The following is a 19,325-nucleotide window of genomic DNA, read 5'->3' on the forward strand; positions in this document are numbered from 1 at the left end:
CAGCAGTATGACAGACCCAGGCATCAAACACATTCCAACCTCCATTTTGAACGTTAAAATCTGCAGTCTGCTCCCTCTCTCCTCTCCACCCTCCAACCTGGTGGAGCAGCTAAAAAGGAAGGAAAACATCTCTTCTGCCTCCCTCAAATGTCTCCTATGGCTAAGTTCCCGAGTGGGATAAGAGTCTTTGATATTAGAAGAATGCAAACAGCAAGGCTTAGGTTTGCTGCTTCTTAGGGTTTAGAAAGAGAGATGTAAGAAGAATTTCCAATTATTATATATTAGGAGAACTGAAAGGGATGATGCCAAAAGGCAGGAAAGAACTATACAGTCTGGAGCTATCTGGCTGTATTTCCAACATGCAAACTATAGGATCTTTATATTACTATCTTTGCTTTCCCTCACACTCATTTCCTACTCTTACACTCAAAGTGCAGTTTCACTGCATGTAGCAGTAAAGCTCTGTCCCATTCCTCACCTTCCAACCTACTTGTTCCCAACATGAACAGTCCACAATCCTTTAAATCTTCTGATTCAGCTATTTTTGGGGTCAGGTTTAAAATGCAGTGAGTTTTCACTTGCTGGAGTTTATTAATAAAAGGGGAAGGGGGACTTTTGTTTTCAAAGCCATGTTTTGCCACTTGTAAAGCAGAGTTGCTCAAATAGTTAACGTCCTTCAGGGGTAAGTGAGCTGCAGACCAGGTTGCCAAGAACCTCTTTGCACTGGAGAGGCAGCATATAGAACCTAGATAGCGCTTGCTTTTCAAATCTGTTAAAGATCTTCATCTCGAACTGTATCTGCTTTGGTCTGATTTAAAGCACAGCCTAAAAAGGGTCTAATCCTAAAGAGCTCTGTCATCACTAAAAAAATAATAATATTAAAAAAATTAATGTCAATGATTAACTGACAATGCAGTTTTCTCAATTTTCTCTCTATTCCTTTGCTACTCCAAGCAATCAAAAACATGATAAATTGTGTATTTTGTTTATGGAAATGTTCCTTGTTTAGCTTTGTTGTGAACTCAAACCCAAGGCAGATTTGGCAACAATAATGTAGTTGTACAGATAACATATCCACTGTATAGCAAAAATACATGAAATAATACTCACCTTTCACCATGTAAGATGTTAGTGGGAATTCTACTGTAGAAAGTGTGTGCTATTCTATTAATTAATTAATATGTGGCATACAACAGCAATATGAGGATGATGTTTTCATGAGACAATACGAGAGTCCTAGCAAAAGCACAGTGAGGGTAAGTAGCAGGAAGAGCAGCAGCAGGGAGAAAAGGAAAGGAGACCCAAGCTAGCAGATCATTGCAAATACTACAAGACACTTTCCTGCTCTCTCATGATAAAAGAAGGATACAGACTTCCACTACCTAAACCATAGCTTGCACCACATTCGGAGCATTCTTAATACAACAGAAGTGGAATCTCAGAACAGTTTAAGGATGAATAAGTAATGTGGGTGCTGATTCAGAGAGGTGCATGTGCTGAAATTCATCCTTAACATAGCAAATGCCTTATATTAGGAGAACTTCAGTGGGGTCATAAACAGGAAATTGAGTGCTCTTTTTTCCCTTTTAACTGGATTCCTTATGTTCCCATAACGTATATTCTGAGGTAGATATCCATGGCATGGATAAAGGGAAATAACTTGATAAACCAAGGAAGTAGTACACATCATCTCCTTCCCTTATAGGATAATACACACTCACTACAGATTTCCCATACTGCAGTTCATTACTTCTGCCTGTCTTTCTGTGGCAATGAGTATATACTGATAAACTATGGATGTTTTTTGCACTGAATGGTTTGGAAATTCTGTATAGCAGAGCATGCTATTTAGTGCAGCAAACTGATAGGTAACCCAGTGTATATATTGTCAGTCTGTAACTGAATATTAACTCAACATGTCCTTAGCCAAGAACGAGAAGAAATAAACCTTGGGTGAAAGTGTGAGAACAAACTTTGGAGGAAAATATCTTTCTTGTATTTGTAAGTTTTGGGTTATTTCTGAAAGGAAACAAAGATTTAACACACACTTCATCAATGAGACATTTGGCATGATGTAGTATGATCTGTAGTGTGATACTGAAGAATAAAATACAGGAGTTATGCAAAGGTCATGCAGGCAAACCCTTGATAAAGGGGAATCCCTTCTAAGGAAGAGTGCAGCCATAAAACCTAATCTTATTCATGAGTATTTAAAGAGTTTCAGTGGCATGAGGCAAGGAACAGAATTCTGGCAAGGAGCTGGCAGCTGAATGTTTTGGCAGTCTGCTGAACCCTTGACACACCAAGAAGTTTTACAGTGCATGATGTGTTGGTGAATCACTTTGTGTACAGTTCTAATACAAATTCTCCCAGTGATGGCTTCTATTTGTACTGGCATCCAAAATATAGGAGAGCATTCCTGTGCTTTAAAAATGCAAGGGAAGAGGCGTGTAAAAGTAAGATGTGCTGAGCAAGAATTTGTATTAATATAGACAGCTCATCTGAATAGGAGCCATATAGTGAAATTGCAGCTTAGCAATCAAACTCAAGGGTGCAAGGAAAATGGCAGTGTGATAAGAATGCATCCGCTGCCTGCTATTTCAAGAAGCCTTTGGCAAGACAACAGTGAAGGCATGAACCTAGCTACTGATCAACATGGGTCTGACATTAAACCACAAGTGTTCATTTCTCTTACTGGCTGTTTAATAAATTGCTTTGGAACGGGTGGAGGTGAAGAGGAGATCTTTCCAAAACCTTGTCTCACTGTTCTCCCTCAGTTAATGAATGTCAGCAAGTGGAAAAGAACAGAAATTTGATATGTTTTTCCAGCCTTTCTTATAGAAGCATTTGCAACATGTTAGAGGCCACAGGCATAAAAGTGAAATACTGGCAAATTAATGTTGTCTGCAGATTTTCAGGGTGTAAGCTGGGCATTTTCAACTAACGATGGGTTAGGCATACTTTAGGTTTTAAAATAGTGTTATAACAGCTTATTATGACTTAAACATGATTTTAGTACGAGTAATCTGATGTTGAATATCATTTATTGCCCTGTTACACATTTCCAATTGAGATAGACCTGTTTATGGAGTTAGTATTATGTGACTAGACATGGACAAGCTATGTGAAGTGAAAAATTTATCCAACAAGTATATTCTTTCTTATCTTTTCAAAGTAACCCTGGGGGATCAGCAATTTCTACACATGTATGAGTAATGTGTCAGTGTTCTAACAATGTAACTTTTGAGTTATGCATGAACTATGCACTTAAATTCTCAATAGTCTGCTGCTTCTGGTTTATGCTGTAGTTGGTCACCTAATACAAATTATATTGTTTTCAATGCCTGACTCAGTGATAAGTATTGCAACATTGCCTTGTATTACCTGAAAATAAAGCAACTGGGAATTCTCTCAGCCAGAAGACCTCTCAGGTAGAAGAAAGCCTTTACTTCTATCTATGAACTCCTGCATCCATTAGCTTAAATGCCACAGAAAAAATGATGAGCCTGCTTCTGGCATACCAATGGTGGGAGAAAGATGGCAGTGCTAAAGTATAGTGCAGCAAGGCCAGCAGGATTCCTAGATTAAATTGCTGCGAGTTCACAGAGTTGCTGTAAGGATCTATAATTACCATTGACACCGTGTCAGGGGCTGAAAGATCTCCTTGATATTGCATATCTCATTTGGTCAGCATGGAGCTTGAAGTGGGTGCTGTATCAAAGCCTGTATTTTTTACGAAGAGGAGGTGAGCAATTTACGCATAAACAGGAAATGCGTAATTGTGCACAAATGTCCATGTACAAATACATGCATAGAAATAAAGATCCGTTTGCATGAATATTTGTGAAAAGAAAACAAAGAAAGGAATAAGCATGGTCAAACTCCATTAATCAGATGTCAAACAAACATTTGCAAATACCATGTCTTTTCATGACATAAAGGAAGACAATTTTACCTGCTAGCATGCTTATTCGTTTGTTTGAAGCAAAACAGTTAAGACAGCACAAAGTAGCATATAACCCACAAACAGGCAGCTGTGTAACTATCCTTCAACAACAGGGAATGTATTTCTGTTTATCCTACCTATTGATACTTGAGAAACAGGAGACATTTTTAATTTTAGAAAGCAATGAATTATCAGAGAAAGTAATCCCAATTTATCCTTACTATACTTCATATACTGCTGTTAAGAGAGTTATATTGGTGCAATGCATTTGGTCTTATGAATATACTTAGAAGAATACACAGAGCTGAGAAATAAATGGTTGTAACTTTTGTGGATGTCTCTGCATGTATCTAAGTGTGCAAATTTGTTCTGTAGTTCTCAGGACAATCGAAGAAGAGATACGATAGGATCATGCAACTGCCATTCTGACCCAGAATTTTTTTTAGTGAATAAGTTCCTGTCCTAGCAAATTTATGTTTGAACAATAATTTTCAATCTATCAGTATTGTTTTGTGGAGGAGCATAGTAAAAACATGGCATACATTTTAGTATATACCTGCAAAGTCTCTTGAGTAGCTCGGGAAATGTACATAAGAAGATACGATCATTATGCTGTTACAGTCATCACATCTCTCCTTTATGGCAGAACATAATCCTTTGGGAAAAATTATCCTTGTTGGTTTGTGCGAATATTTCATCATTCACTCTTGGGACCCATTTTAATCTAATTCTTTCCTTTGGGACTTTCTGTTGCTCCAAGATTTAAGGGAGAAGACCAAAGTAGGGCAAAGCTTTTATCCTTTTCAGAGGAAATACCCCATGTGAGACAATAACCAGTATATTTGGCACTTTTTTTTTTAACTGGAAAGGCAATAGAAGAAAGGGCCCAAATCCCCGTTATTATTATTAATAATTATCATCATCATCATCATCTTTATTAATAAGGTCTACAACCTGCAGCTAGGCAAGCCCCTCAAGTAGACCTGGCAACAGAAATAAAAAACATGGTTGTGTTCAGCAATCACACAAGCATACTATTAAGCATAGTGAGTGGTAAAATTCTAGTATCCAACATTCAAATGTAAAAATAGCTATTAATACCAAAGCAGTGTGCTGGTTTCTTTCCTGAAAATAAGGTTTATTGCCAGGCATTCTTGTGATTGAACTGAAAGCATGAATAACTTTAAAACGTCACTTAATATGGGAAGTTTCTTCACTATAAAGTGTATGTATATATTATATATGTGTTTATAGTTATTCAAATAATAATGTTTAATATACTTTTTTTAATGTTTAGATGCATTTTCTTTTAATTACTTACATATGTATATAATTATCGGACTCAAACTTTTCCTTTAATTTATGGTCCAATAAAGTTTCCATGAGTTATACTTTGGAAAGATTGCATATTTTTCACTTAGTTAATTTATTTTGATCATTTAATCAATAGACAAATAATTTAGATTCTATTTCAATCAGCCTGTACATAATTTGAGAGACTAAGCATTTAACCACACATCTAATACATTGGAACAGAAATGCACAACTTACCAACTTTATCAAGACAATTTTGGAAGGTAAGATAATTGAGCAAAATGCATACGAAGAGAGGTCTACACAGCAAATTCTTCCATAGTTGCAAAGCTAGATCCATAGCTGGCACCAAAGCTAACTTATCTGTAAATTTAGATGACCTACATATGCCAGAGATTTTGCAGTTTCTTTTTGTCTTTGCGCTGTCAGTTCCACAGTTTCAGTGAACATGCATTTTTAATGTGTAAATTTCAAACATATTATTTGTATGGATTTCTACACATAGAATACAAAGTAAATCTGAAAAAAAAAAAAGGTATACTGGAAGGCATGAGTATGAATATTTAGGCATAAATAGTAGTATTCGAGCAATAGCATGTGAACAATTAAAGGCTGAATCATATGTTACATACAGACAGAAAGTTAGTGCTTCATGAGCAGCTTTAATATTTCTATCTATCTCTTGCATTTGAGTAACAACTTGACAAGATTTCATACCCACAGCCTTCTGCACCTGGTTTCCATTACAAACCTGGCCTTGATAATGGAGCTATGTTCTTCTACAGAGGCTAATGTTAGCAATGGTATTTTCCTTCCATAACTCTTATAAGCTGAGTACCAGTGTTACGGCTGTATCTGACCTGTCTGTCCATGTGCAGTTACAACTTCCATCACCTTCCTCACTAAATACATACAGATCAGAAAAAACATTTCTTTAAGTACAGGTACAATTTCTGAGCCTGTTTTTATTTCCTGTGATAGCTACAAAAGCTAGTGATTTAGTAGAGACTTCAGAGTTATATTAAAAGTCAGTGGTTTTATTTTTTATCTTGTGTGTTTGTAATGGAAATATTTCTCCTTAAAAGATACAGTTGGAGATCTAGGGATTAATTTGTTTTTTCCAAGACTCTCTGCTTTGAATTTAATTTCAAATTACATTTTAAAGTTCTAATTGTAAAGCATAAATTCACTGCAACACTTCTCCATGACTGAGAGATATTGAAATCATTCAGCTATTCAAAGATGCATCTAAATCCTGATCAGACCTCACAATACCAAGAAAAAAAAAAAGACAATGCTTACTGTGCCTGTTATCCTGTAAATACACTGATTTAGAAAACCAGTGCAAGCACATATGACAATGAAATTCATATAAAAGCGAAAATCACGAACACCTTGAACTTCTTGGAAAAATACCGGGGAATTCCCTGAGTGATACACTACCTAGGAGGTCCAGTCACAACACACACAAAACACCTTGCAAAAATGTTGCTTGGAAACATTCCGCCCCCCCCCCGTTCATTGTTATGAACTTATATTGATTTCAAGCTTTATCTTATCCTGTCATGCAATTTCAAATATTGGAAGTAGCAGCACAAACAGAATTTCTCGAGCTACAAAAAAAAAAATTATGTTTGAAGTCCAGCATGTGTTCCAGTTCTAATAAAAGGGGGCAGTATTACCTCAGCTGAAATTCTGGATTGTCCAAATTATTGTAGAAGTGCTGGAGAAAGATACAAAACTGATGAGTTTCACTCAAATTAGACTGTTACTCTATACGCAGTGACAAATCTGCTTGTCTGCCTTGGGGCAAAATTGTCACAGCTAGTTCAGTGGGACTTAGGCTCCTGTACTGCAGCTACTTTAGAAAATTCTTACTTGAGTCACTGTATTTCTTTTAAAATTATTAAGGAAATATTAGAATTGATATAAAATGAGGGCACATTTTTCATGCACCTAGGATAAGCCCTAAGCCTAAAAAGGAAATAACAAAATCATTGCAATTTCAATAAATATTGGAATGAAATATTTTTACTTTTTTTTTTTTTAAATAAAGGTTTTTCAGAATAAAATACTGGTGCCCAAATATGGCTTTAGGAAGTCTGAACAACCAATATAAAAGCAAAAATCATTTCTTACATATGTTATGTACAACCACAAGCAGATTACTGAACTGGCCACATTCACAATAAAATATAAAGGATATTTGTTTTGTAAGAATTATGAGGACCGCTTGGATTTGTATTTGAAACTTTTTCCTATTTTGGGACATTTAACTTAGACAAGTTATTTATCTGCTATAAAATGATGGAAATGTAAAGAGGTTGTCTTTATGCAACATGTCCTTCTATGTCTCAGAAACTTCCCAGGGAAAGGTTTGTCAATGACGTATAATAGAAAAACAGGTTCCCAGTTGCAGTGTCTTTGTGAAAATCAGATTCTTCATTAGACAGATGGAATACACTCCCACTGAGTTGAATAAATTTCCTATATTCTTGCAAGAAAGTGAGACCACATTAACAGTTCCTCAAGGAAATCAGTCTTCCTTTTTTCTTTCTTTTACAGTTCCAGATTTTCTATTATAGAATAAAAATATATGCATTTAAACTTAAATTAAATTATACCTAAGTGTAAGCTATATGGGGAGCTTCCTTAAGTTGCAGTGAGGACAAAGCTGATACAATGACTATCAAGACAGTACCATAATAAAAGTAGTAACTTTGCAAAACTAGTAATTTGCTGTTGATATTGCTATCCATTTTTTGGCCTAGTAATGAGGTACTCACCCATTAATTACAAGTAGATCTAATATTTAACCAACAGAAATAAGCATCAAGTTGAAAATGCTTACAGTTTCTGTTATGTCTCCCAGCAGACTCAAATACAAGCATTGACCTTACTTACTAGTTACAAATACTCTTCTACAAGAGACTAAAGGGAAAAAGAAAGTATAAGATTTTCTTAAAAGATAAAAGCAAATAAGAATAGATCGGTCCCTGAAAATCTAAACCACTGAAAGATTTATAAAAATACACAAGGCCCATATGACCATTTTCTCAATTTCAGGGTGGGCATGAATACTTTCAATAAAAGGAGAAAACATAATTGAACACAGGATGAACTGAAGTATTTTCTTTAGTGTTTGCTTTTTGGTTTGTTTCTTTTTTAAAGTGAGCTGAGACATGACTAATACAAGGGATGCTAGTAACAAGGTGCTTCGCTTTGTGATTGTCTGAGAAATGCCCTGCACTTGCAGAAAAGACAGTGTGATTCCTGCCTTTGCAGTTGGTCTGTCTATAATAGTGAACGTATGAGAAAAAAGCTGGCAAAAAACTGTTGGCAACATAATCCAGTACTGCTTGCATTTAGAAATAGCAATACAATGATGGAGTCATTGCAGGGCTGTACGCTGTCAAAAGGAGATTATGGATGACTAGTAACTTTTCCTACAAAGACTTCCTGAAGTGTTTTTATCAGGCAAAGTTTGTACGCATGTGCAGTAGCTTCATACAAATGATGAAGCATAACAGCTCCAGAGGAGTTGTTACACTCTATTGTGTCAATAATCCACATATTTAACAGTCCCTAAATACAGCAGACCGTAACACATCCAAAGGGGTCATTATGGCTTATCAAATCAAATCCAAGAGCCTAAATATGGATTTGATCAATAGACTGTAACATCTCCAAGGGTAGATAATATACTTTGATTTATATAAGAAATAAGAAAGGAATAAAGGCTCATTCTAAGAGGTACTGAAGTAACATAATTCCCAGGAAGTATGACCCATGTCATTTATTTTGGGGTCTAACTCTGGTTTCCTACTACAAATACACAGTTGCCTGTAAATCTACAAAAGACTGGGAATGGAATATAAACATAAAAACGTTATATTAAATTTTGCTTCCTCTCACATGCCAATGAATAAGGTTTGTGGATATGTAAATGGGGAGGTGGGGATATATCTTTGGGTCTAGCAGATATTTTGTGATTATTAATTTGGTATATGTTGTGTCTTGACTTCATATATTTTTTTCCAATGAAATTAACATGCTTCTGTGCATAATTTTTCTACAGAGATGTTCTTAAGTGGTTTTTTGTCAGTGTTTTCGTGTTTTCTGCAGAAAAAAGTTATGATTTGCTCCTTTCAAAAATGATGTCAGTTCTCTTATAAATTATATAGCATTTTCAGGTTCATTTAAGGCCGTAAATCAAAGCAAATCTAGGCAATCACACTAGCTCAAAATACTAAAATAAATACAAGTAGCTCTAGCAATGCAAATTTTGTTTAAGTACAAAAGTTTTTTTCTGTTGAAGGTAAACATGGCTTGACTCGAAAAAAGTCATATTTTCAAAACAAAGCCAATTTCTGTATGATTTTACTTTTGCTTACATTACATAGAAAGAGCTCTTTAGCCTATTTTCTGGATTCTTCCTAATTCTCCCCCCTTCCCCAGTGTTTGTGTTTTACTCTGTGAAATCCCTGACACACTTCTTCTCTTTCCTCAGTCAGAAAGTAGAAAAAGTCAACTCTGCCATTATGACTCTTTGCTTTGGGTGTACTACACTACTTTTGGCTCAGAGAGAGCTAATTTTAGTTACCATGGTGCTGATTTTTGGATTTGTGACTAAAGCAGTACTGATAACATAGGGATGTTTTACTTATTGCTCAACAGTGCTTCTACAGCATAAAGGCTTTTTCTGTTTCTTATACTGGCCTGCCAACAAGTAGGCTGCGGGTGCACAAAACTGCACGGGGGACAGAGCCAGGCCAGCTGACCCAAACTGATCAAAGCGGTATTCCACACTGTACAACGTCATGCTCAGCAACAAAAGTTGGGAAAGAAAGGAGGAAGTAGAAATGGAGTTTTGGCATTTGTCTTCCCAAATCACTGTTACACATGCTGAAGCCCTGCTTTCCTGGAGATGGCTGGCACATCTGCCTGGAGATGCAAAGTAGTGGATGAGTTCTTTATTTTGCTTTGCTTGCATGCACGGTTTTTGCTTGACTTCTAAAACTACCTTGTTTTCTCACAATTCTCTTCCCAATCCCACTGGAGAGGAGGGAGTGAGTGAGTGAGTGGTCGCATGGTGCTTACCTACATATCCTAACCCACAACAGTACGCAAACTGAAATAACTTCATATTGTAAATGTCCACAGAAGTCAAAAGTGTAGTCTAATCTTAATGCTTTAGCAAATGACAAAGTTGGACTGTGCCAGAAAACTGCATGTTTTTGTTTTGGCCTTTCTGATGAGTGAACGTCTGTGAGTACTTTTAAAGCTCTGTAGATTTTTTTGAACAGCAGAATATAAACAGAGGCAATTTTCATTTCTGTGTCTCTAACCAAATACAAAGCTTTTTGAGATTTAAATGACACATTTTCAAAAAGGCCTAAGCCCAGGCTTTGAAGCTATGTACATAATTTTGTAAGTGCAGTCATTTGCACAACAAACTGTTACCAGCTATCTGAACTTGAAGACCAGCAACTGACCAGAACTCAATAGCTTTTTTAAAACCAGCTGCAGGCAATTAATTTGTCATCTTTTTCTGGTGCCAGCTTCTAGCTACTAATTTACACGAGTCTAATTACCTGAACCCAATTTCTGAAAATTTGGTCCTGAAAACACAGGGTACCGATTTGTCAAAAGAAACCAATCCAAACTCAAATTCAAGTTATCAAAGCTTTACTGGGATTAGGAGACAAACTATGCACAGTCTTCTTGGCATACAGTTACTTCAACATTATGTTTTTTGAATTGATCTATCATCTCCTCCCCCATTTTGATCATCCTCCCCACCATTTTTAAAGTATAAGAAATATAACATAATGTAAATACTAAAAGGCAGAGAGTAAAGGGGGGGGGGGGGGGGGGGGGGAAGTATTCTAGAATTCCGTTTGTGCAAAGGATGCTTCTGGTTTTAATGTATTTTATACTTGCTATAAAATATAAATACATTCCCTTAGTAAGTACTCATGACTGACAATTCTTCTATTTTCTTTAGGATTGAGAGCGGGGATATATCGTCATTTAAAATGACTGATTTATACCTCGTTTTTGTAAACTCTGCCTTTTCTTGCATCTACAGAGCAAAGATAACAGAACAGCATACCAAAGGTAAAACCAGAGAATGTATTACAACTTTTCCTGCCTTAATGGTTCACTGTACAGTACATGCTAAATAAAAAAACCTAGCAGGATTACATAAGGGCACTGAGGGACTTAGAAACAGATTTCCTTGCTGCTATCTTATTCTTTGGTTTTAAAAATTGCAAGCACTACTATGAAAAGTCTCCCCATAAAAGATTGCGTTTGAGGAGGATGTTGTTTATATTTGTTAAAGAGTTCCAATTGACTCTGCTGTGTGTGCAAATTAAAAAAAAAATAAAAATATTCTTTTCCTTTGCCTGCCTGCTGTATAACCTCAATCTGTACATTGCTAGTAACTGGCATGAAAAAGAAATTTCAGATTAGTCACGGAAGTATTTACTGACTCTGCTTTAAAAGGTGAAAGATGAAATAGAAACTTGTTATATCGAATACAAGACAAACACGGTACTGAAAATACTCAGGGGCAGATCTGATAAATAAGTGGATGCAATTTTTATACTTATTTTTCAAAGCCAAATCAAATGTTAAGAATTCTTTTAATAGCCCTTATAGTGTATTAGATATTTTTAAATGTCAAGCCACTGAAACTCACAAAATTTATTTTTAAAAAAGCATAATTTTATAAACTCTAAATAATGATCATAGGTGTGACACTTTATGTTTATAACATGGCCTTTAGTACTCTACCTCTTAGTTAGTTAAGACAAACACTGACTTTACAATTAGAGTCAGAATATGACCTGCTTGATCAGTTATTAATTTCTTTGTTTTTTCATAGTATCAATCTATATTAAATGAGTTTTTCAATGTTGATATTTAAACTAATGCTAGAGGAAATAAATATTTATTAGCCTCTGAATTTGACTTGTAAAAGCATTGTTAACCCTGTGTGGCAACAGTTTAACAACTCTTTCATAGACACTGAGCTTTTAGCTTGTTTTGAGTACAGCAAACAACCTATCAAGCAAAAAATACAAAATGTAGATTAAAAGGTATCTACCAATGTTTGATGGGTCTGTTTACAACATTTCTTCGCCTTTCTGTGCCTTGCTAGAATCCATTTGCTCACCGAGTATTTCCTTATAGGTTGAGGAGAAATCATAGTATCATTAAATTCATGGTTTAAGATATAGCTAAGATTCTACTAAGTCTTATACTCAACCAGGACTAAAAATTCTTGTTAGTTTTTAGAGTATAATATAATCTTCCCTCCCCAAAGATATAAAGAGCCTACCCTCTAATATACAGATATATCACAGACTTTTAATTAATGAATTATAGACATTGAAAGCTACCAGTTTTTCACTTTTTTATATTTTTGTTTTGGGGTTTTATTTGGTTTTCATTTTATTTTGTTTTGTTGGTTTGGTTCCTTCCCCCCCCCCCCCCCCAGCAAATAGTCTGAAACACTGGTTGCTTTATAGGCTAATGAATGCGTCAGTTTTCTTTTCATTCATTACTAAATTGCATCATAGCTGTTCCTGCTTGCCAATGCCATAGTGATTACCGGGATAATATTTTTCCCTCTCTAGTTAACAGGAATGAGTATTGTGGCATATAAGAGATTTTGTGTAAGTGGTGAAAAGTAACTTGTGTGCTGTATTTTTTGAAGCCACCTCTAGGGAAGGTAACAGAGAAGCATTCTTCATCAAAAGGCTGCCTTATAGCCCAGCCAATTGCCTGATTCCATGTTCACTGGCGCTCTTACACACACAGAGATCTGCTCCTGAAGCAGATCTTGTAGACCCTGGAAAAGCCACAGAGCAAAACACCACAAAGAATTTTCCAAGATACTCTTTGTCCACTGAGCGGTTCTTAAAGTGTGTATGATAAAAACAGCTTCCTCACCTTCCAGATATGATATCCTGCTCAGTCCAATGCTGGTTGCATTCTCCCACCACTTTCATTTACCGTTTTATTGTAGAGCCCCATTTCATTTTAGTGTTTGGAAACTACAGCCAAGATTCAACAAAGAACTTTGATCTCTAATTTTCCATTGGAACTAAGAGCCAAAAGCACTGTTTTGAGACTAAATACTTGGTTGCAACTGAGTTACAGATTCAACCACAATCAGATACATTGTAATATTCAACCATGCTAGTATGTAACTGCCCGTATTTATCAATCCAGTCACTCTCAAAAGCACAATTCAAAATCCAGTGACCACAGACAATTGTAGCTTCATCCAATTAATTCTCCACATTGTTATATGCATGCTTACAGCTTAATAACGAGTACACAGGGCTGTTTGTTTGAATGCTGTCATGTAAACGTAGAGAAGTTTGTAGCACAGTACTGTGAAGTGACAAGCTGTATTTAACATGAAATCAGAGATGGCTAAAAGTTCTAAAAAGGAATTTTATATAGAAATAAGAAGCTATTTGCAGGAAAAAGAAGAGTGAGTGACAGACTGTGCAGTAAAGGGAGACATTACCTTTTCATTCCTGCAGTTGTTTAGACCCATGTTATTCATAGAGGGCAATTTTCCATCAACACCATGTGGCTGCTGTTGTTGCTGCTGCTCCCTCTGGATCTGCTCTCTCATTTTTCGAGCCTCCTGAATAGCTTTCATTACTGTGTCCTGGTCCCCAAATAGGGCAGGTGAATTAAGACTGGAAAGGATATCTATAAACAGAGAGATAATCACTTTATTTAGCTAATTATCCAAATTAGAATCTGGGGTAAGCACTCAGCTCTCATACTGTTAAAGTTGCGCCCAACTGACAAAAGGAAGAGGAGTGGAAATTGTTGTCTGTTTGAAGGCTGAATTTATCTAGTGATTGATAAGCCTGTGCTCTTCTTTTACTGTGATAAGTACAACCCCTGAAGTCTTAGCATAGCCTCATATGGAGGTATTTGAGCATATTCATGAAGTTCAAGTTCAATGTGTGGTTAAGACAACAGTATACAGAAGCTTAAGTGGGAATCCTTTCACTTATTAATAATAATTAATAAAATGAACAAAGAAGGAGGAAAAAAAAATCTTGTTTTCTTGGCCATGAAAGTCATTAAAATTCTATTTACATTTTTAGAATTTCTTTGTCAATATAACCATCACTCGAGAGATTTGGCTTTCAATTTCAGAAGCACCCACAGTGACTTTTGGGGGACAGAGCTTGTTATTACGCTAATGTGAGTCTAAAGCTCTAAATAAGTAGAAAAAAAAAATGGTTCTCTTTCCATCACTCTGGAGAGAAAGAGAAACTTCTAAACATGCATCAGACTCACACAAAATATTCCTGTTGCATCTTAAAATGCATGCTATAGGTAAAGATGAGTACCTCAGATATAGTTTCTGATTTGGGAACAGAAGATAGCAATTAGCTGGTAATTGTTTGTTTTGTGTTGCTGTGATGAACTTCAACTTTTCATACATGGAAGTATCCTCTATACTGCACATAGATAGATTTACGTGTATACATTCTAGCTAGGAAATTCTGAGCAATCAAAGTTTGTGCGTGACCTGTGCATTTGCCTGACAAGAAAATGTCTTCTATAAAGCTTTGAATTTATTAGATTTTTTCACTTACTAACAGTCCACTATAAATCAAACACACAAACAAACAGGCTAAGACTTGGAATTCTCCTTTAAAGATAAATTTCATACTCTTATGACTTCATTGAAGTTCAGCTGAGTAAAATATAGCAAGTTCAACCTCAAAGGACCCTGAATTCTTTCAAAAGAAAAAAGGTTAAAATTAATGGTTTGTCATGCTTTATCCTGGGAACCAAACAGTTGACTTAATACTGTGGTCTAGACGAGTAGAGATGCAAACTGTGATGTTTTAGATGGAACTGTGATGTTTTCTGTTTGAATGAGGTGCCCTTCTCCAAAATAAAAGCAACATATTAGAGAACAAACATTGTCCTTGCTTGGTAGAATTTCCAACGCTGTGAACAGATTCAGCATCTAAGTTCCATTGTGGAGCCTAAGTAAGTTGGGAAACATATTTGTGTGACTTTTAATGAGACCTAGACTCCCAATCATCTCAATTTATAGCAAAAATGGAGCACAAACTCTGAAGTTGCTTGCTGATATTTGCATATCTTCTCTAGCTATTTTTCTGTAACGGTCTATGACTTCAAATTGATACACCACTTTATAATGTTAGTGCAGTGATAGCTGCAAATAAATTGACAGGTAGAATATCTAGCTAGCTGAAGAAGGTATCTTTCAGAGATCACGATGTTCCCAAGTGTTTTGGGAATAGAACAAATCATACTTTTGATACATTTAATGTATGTATTTAACGTATCTGTTCATTATTCACAAGTGTTTCTATATATTTTACAAGTACACTTGAGCTACAGATTGTGAATAAGTGGTCTGTAGTAAGTATTTAGTCACTGTTAAAATATACTGTTTGAACTTTAGGGCTGATCATCTACATTTTGCAGCTCTTGATTCTGTTTCTTGACTGGTTAAGGTAGTCTTCATACATTGTTTCAGATCAATTTTTTATTTCATTACTTAATAAGCATTATTTCTTAATTAAAGAATCTTGAACATAGGTCAAAAATTCCCTATTTGCAACCGTATGAATTAAGAAAATTTTGAGAGATGGGTGAACAAATAATAAAAACATGAAAAATAATTAAAAAACCCTAAATAATAAGCTGGCCTTTCTATCTTTGTTAAATGTCTATATATATATACACACATAAATAAATATATATATATTCAGCATATGGTCTTTCTAAAATTAACTTAATTCCCAGAATACAGAGAATTAGATTTCTTTTAGATTGCTGTTCTGGATATATATATCCCCTATATTTGGGCAAAATGGCTGAAAACCACATTTGGAGTTACCTTTTTGCCTGGCATCTGGTTTACAATAAACCATGGAGGTACTGAATGTTCTCTGACCCTAACTCAACGAAGTGCTTGAAAATTTATTTAAAGGTATGTTACACTGTTGCACTAACCACATGAGTCATCATGTGTGTATGTCTAGTATCTAGTCAGGCTCTATGTGCATGCAAAGATTTTATTTTTTTTATTTAATCTAGCGGTCAAAATTCAAAAGTTAACTTTGCATGTATGCACCCAGTTGATGTCTTTGGGGAAGATATTCATACAAATCTCTTTTACATGTTTTATGTATGCATCTCTATTTACTTATGTGCATATATTCTTTACTGGGAGAGTGGTGAGGCACTGGCACAGGCTGCCCAAGGAAGTTGTGAATACTCCATCCATGGCAGTGTTCAAGGCCAGGTTGGACAGGGCATTGAGCAACGTGGTCTAGCGGAATGTGTCCCTGCCCATGGCATGGGGGTTGGAACTAGATGATTTTAAGGTCCTTTCCCACACTATTGATTCTCTAATTCTATGATTCTATGAATCGTATGTGTATTTCCTATGTTTTACACTTATTGGCTGTATTTCTTGTAGACGCACATCACTGCTGCATCATTTTGCCTTCTCTTGTACAACCTTGGCATTCAAGAGTTCTTTGAAAAGTTTTCCTGGAATTCTTTTTTTCTCATTTTAAATGGAAATGTAGGCTCAGATATCTATATAATTCAGAAGTATGCTCAAGCTGAGATTTCATGTAGAACAGTTGCCAGTTTTCTCCTTTCCCCAGGACAGATTAGTTACCTAAAGAAGATCCTCTTCCCAGAGATCCACTGAGCGGGCTAGGGATGCCACTCTTGCTCATCACGGTCACTGGGCTGCTTTTACTAGCTGTGAAGAGGTTCTGTGTTGGAGATGTTGGGGATTTGACAGGTTCAGCTGTTTTCGGTCGGGCTGAAAGATTCAGTGGCTGGGCTGCTTCATCCTACAAGAGTTTAATGCAAATAATTATTAAGAAAAGACAAATGAACACATCATTTTACAAGCAGTAGTTACTTTACACCTCGAAGACAATACCACATTATCCCACAATAATAACAAAAGAAGCTAATTATCTGCCTCCTTTAAGATTCAGGAAGGAAACCTCATTAATTTCTCTGTGTTATGCTTCTATTTACATTAACTATGTGGCTGGATTGTTCCTTTTGCCAAATTAAAATTTGAATTAGCTCACATTACAGCTTAATTTCCTAATGTGTTTTCAGAGATCTAAATTAACCTAGGGCATTTACAAAGAATTATTTAAAATTTCCAGCAGCTCAGTAATGTTTTTGCATGGTTTTATTTAAAAAGTTCCTGGCACTATGAAAATAATTTACGTAGCTTATTTTTAAATGCATTAGAAACTAAGGAATCAGAAGTACTTCTATGAAAGAATCATTCTAAAAACCTGACAGTTCTTTCTCCCACACTTAATGCTGCTGCAAACTTATACATTCCATGTATCTTATTTTGAATGCAGGGTTTTGTTTAGTAAAATAATCTATGCTGTTCCCCCATAACAGGAGAATTTCACTGAATTCAAATTCCTTGACTTAACTACAGTATCAAACACACACTATGTGCATTTCAGAATATATTTTATTTTCTACTATTTTTTATATTTTACAACATTTTATAACTCAAATGTCGTATTTTTGACAAGTTATGTACAGTCAATGGGTTTTTTTTTTCACATAAATGCTATTCTGCTTCTTGTTTGATACTTCTGCAATTATTTCTATATTCTGTAGTTACTTCTGCTGCATTCAACCTGTAGTGTGTCTGTATGTTTATCTGCATAAAGACATGGAACATTTTTTAAGAGTACGTAAATCTAGCATCAGCAGTTTCATATCTTTCTATACTTTCCACATGTAATTATGGAAGAAATTCTCCCTGACATGTGTCTCCTCTCAGTGCTATCACAGAATAAGCCAATCTAAGAAATATCATAATTTTTGAAAGACTTATTCAAGCAATTAATTTCTTTGATCAGGATAGATATTCATAATATAACCTTCTTCCTATTTTTTTGAGCTTGTTCCTTTTGCTTAATATGTTAAACAAGACAGAGCATTTGGAAAATTGCAAAACAGTGGTTTTCTGTAATTAAAGAGCCCACTAAGACAGATCCCTCATTTAAAATATGCCCAAAGCAGAATTATGCTGGATATAAGAGAACATCATCCATATTTTACAGCACGGCACTGATCACTTCAAAGCTTAGAAATATGTCATAATACAAATAATACAGTACATTATCTCATCCTTTCTATTCTCCTTACTGTCACGCAATGATTTATCAAACTACACCTGATCATACACAATGCATTAAACAGGAAAATGTAACAAACGGGTATTTATAATGCCATCATAACGTCAGTGTTAAACTGTTTCCATAAAACTGCATGACATTTTTATTCATTCTGACCTTGCAGTGTGCATGAATGTCCACACCTGTTCAGAGTCCAAGTGAAAGCAGAATCACAAAGGTATAAGGGACAGAGTTCATTGTGCTTTTTGGTCATGTTTACGTGTAAGATGTTTCCTTGTATGGATACGAAGTGGCTTCAATAAATTTCTGTGAGAGTTCAGATCCCCGTTCAGACTATAAAGTTTGCCAGACTGAATACTGTGAGCATGTACAATCTATGCTACCATGTTCAATTTCTAAATAATTTTCTGCCTAGTACTAATATGATCATGTGAAAAAATAAACCTCTGCCAGAACCTGTCTGTACTCCATAGACAACATTCTCATTTATGCAAGACAACTGAAAAGCTGGAAAACATTCTGGTCACTGACTTAAAAAGCCCCTATCATTACTTTTTGAAAGATCTGACTCCTGTAAAAGAATTCCATTAGTTGTATAAATAATACATGTAGTTTATACAAATAGCTATTTAAAAGAGAGAAAATAAGAGATTGTGTGGAAATATAGAGGAAGCAATGCGTGACCATCAAAACTGTCATTTTTTATGAAGGTAACAATTGTCAAAGGCAGCATATAGGTACTGTTTTATAATAATAATTAATTTCTTCATTAGCCATTGATATCTGTCCACACAAAGCACTCGTAATTTATTTTTAATATTTTCCATGCAATA

The 19,325-nt window shown here is 35.4% G+C and overlaps 1 protein-coding gene across 15 annotated transcripts in view; it reads right to left on the reverse strand.

Moving 5' to 3' along the window:
- Positions 1–19,325, reverse strand: part of SOX6 (SRY-box transcription factor 6) — a 374,009-nt gene that overhangs the window by 44,743 nt on the left and 309,941 nt on the right. For all 15 annotated transcript variants that reach the window (XM_061464268.1, XM_061464265.1, XM_061464263.1 and 12 more), the window contains 2 exons: positions 16,980–17,160; positions 13,809–13,999 (listed from right to left, as the gene is read on the reverse strand). In XM_061464268.1, coding sequence (XP_061320252.1) covers positions 13,809–13,999; positions 16,980–17,160 — 372 coding nt within the window. The remainder of the gene's footprint in view (positions 1–13,808; positions 14,000–16,979; positions 17,161–19,325) is intronic.

The sequence above is a fragment of the Pezoporus flaviventris genome, unplaced genomic scaffold (assembly GCF_033815535.1).
Source record: "Pezoporus flaviventris isolate CSIRO_AGI_PZ_B2104156 unplaced genomic scaffold, CSIRO_AGI_Pfla_v1 ptg000036l, whole genome shotgun sequence".
In the NCBI taxonomy this organism is placed as follows: domain Eukaryota; kingdom Metazoa; phylum Chordata; class Aves; order Psittaciformes; family Psittacidae; genus Pezoporus; species Pezoporus flaviventris.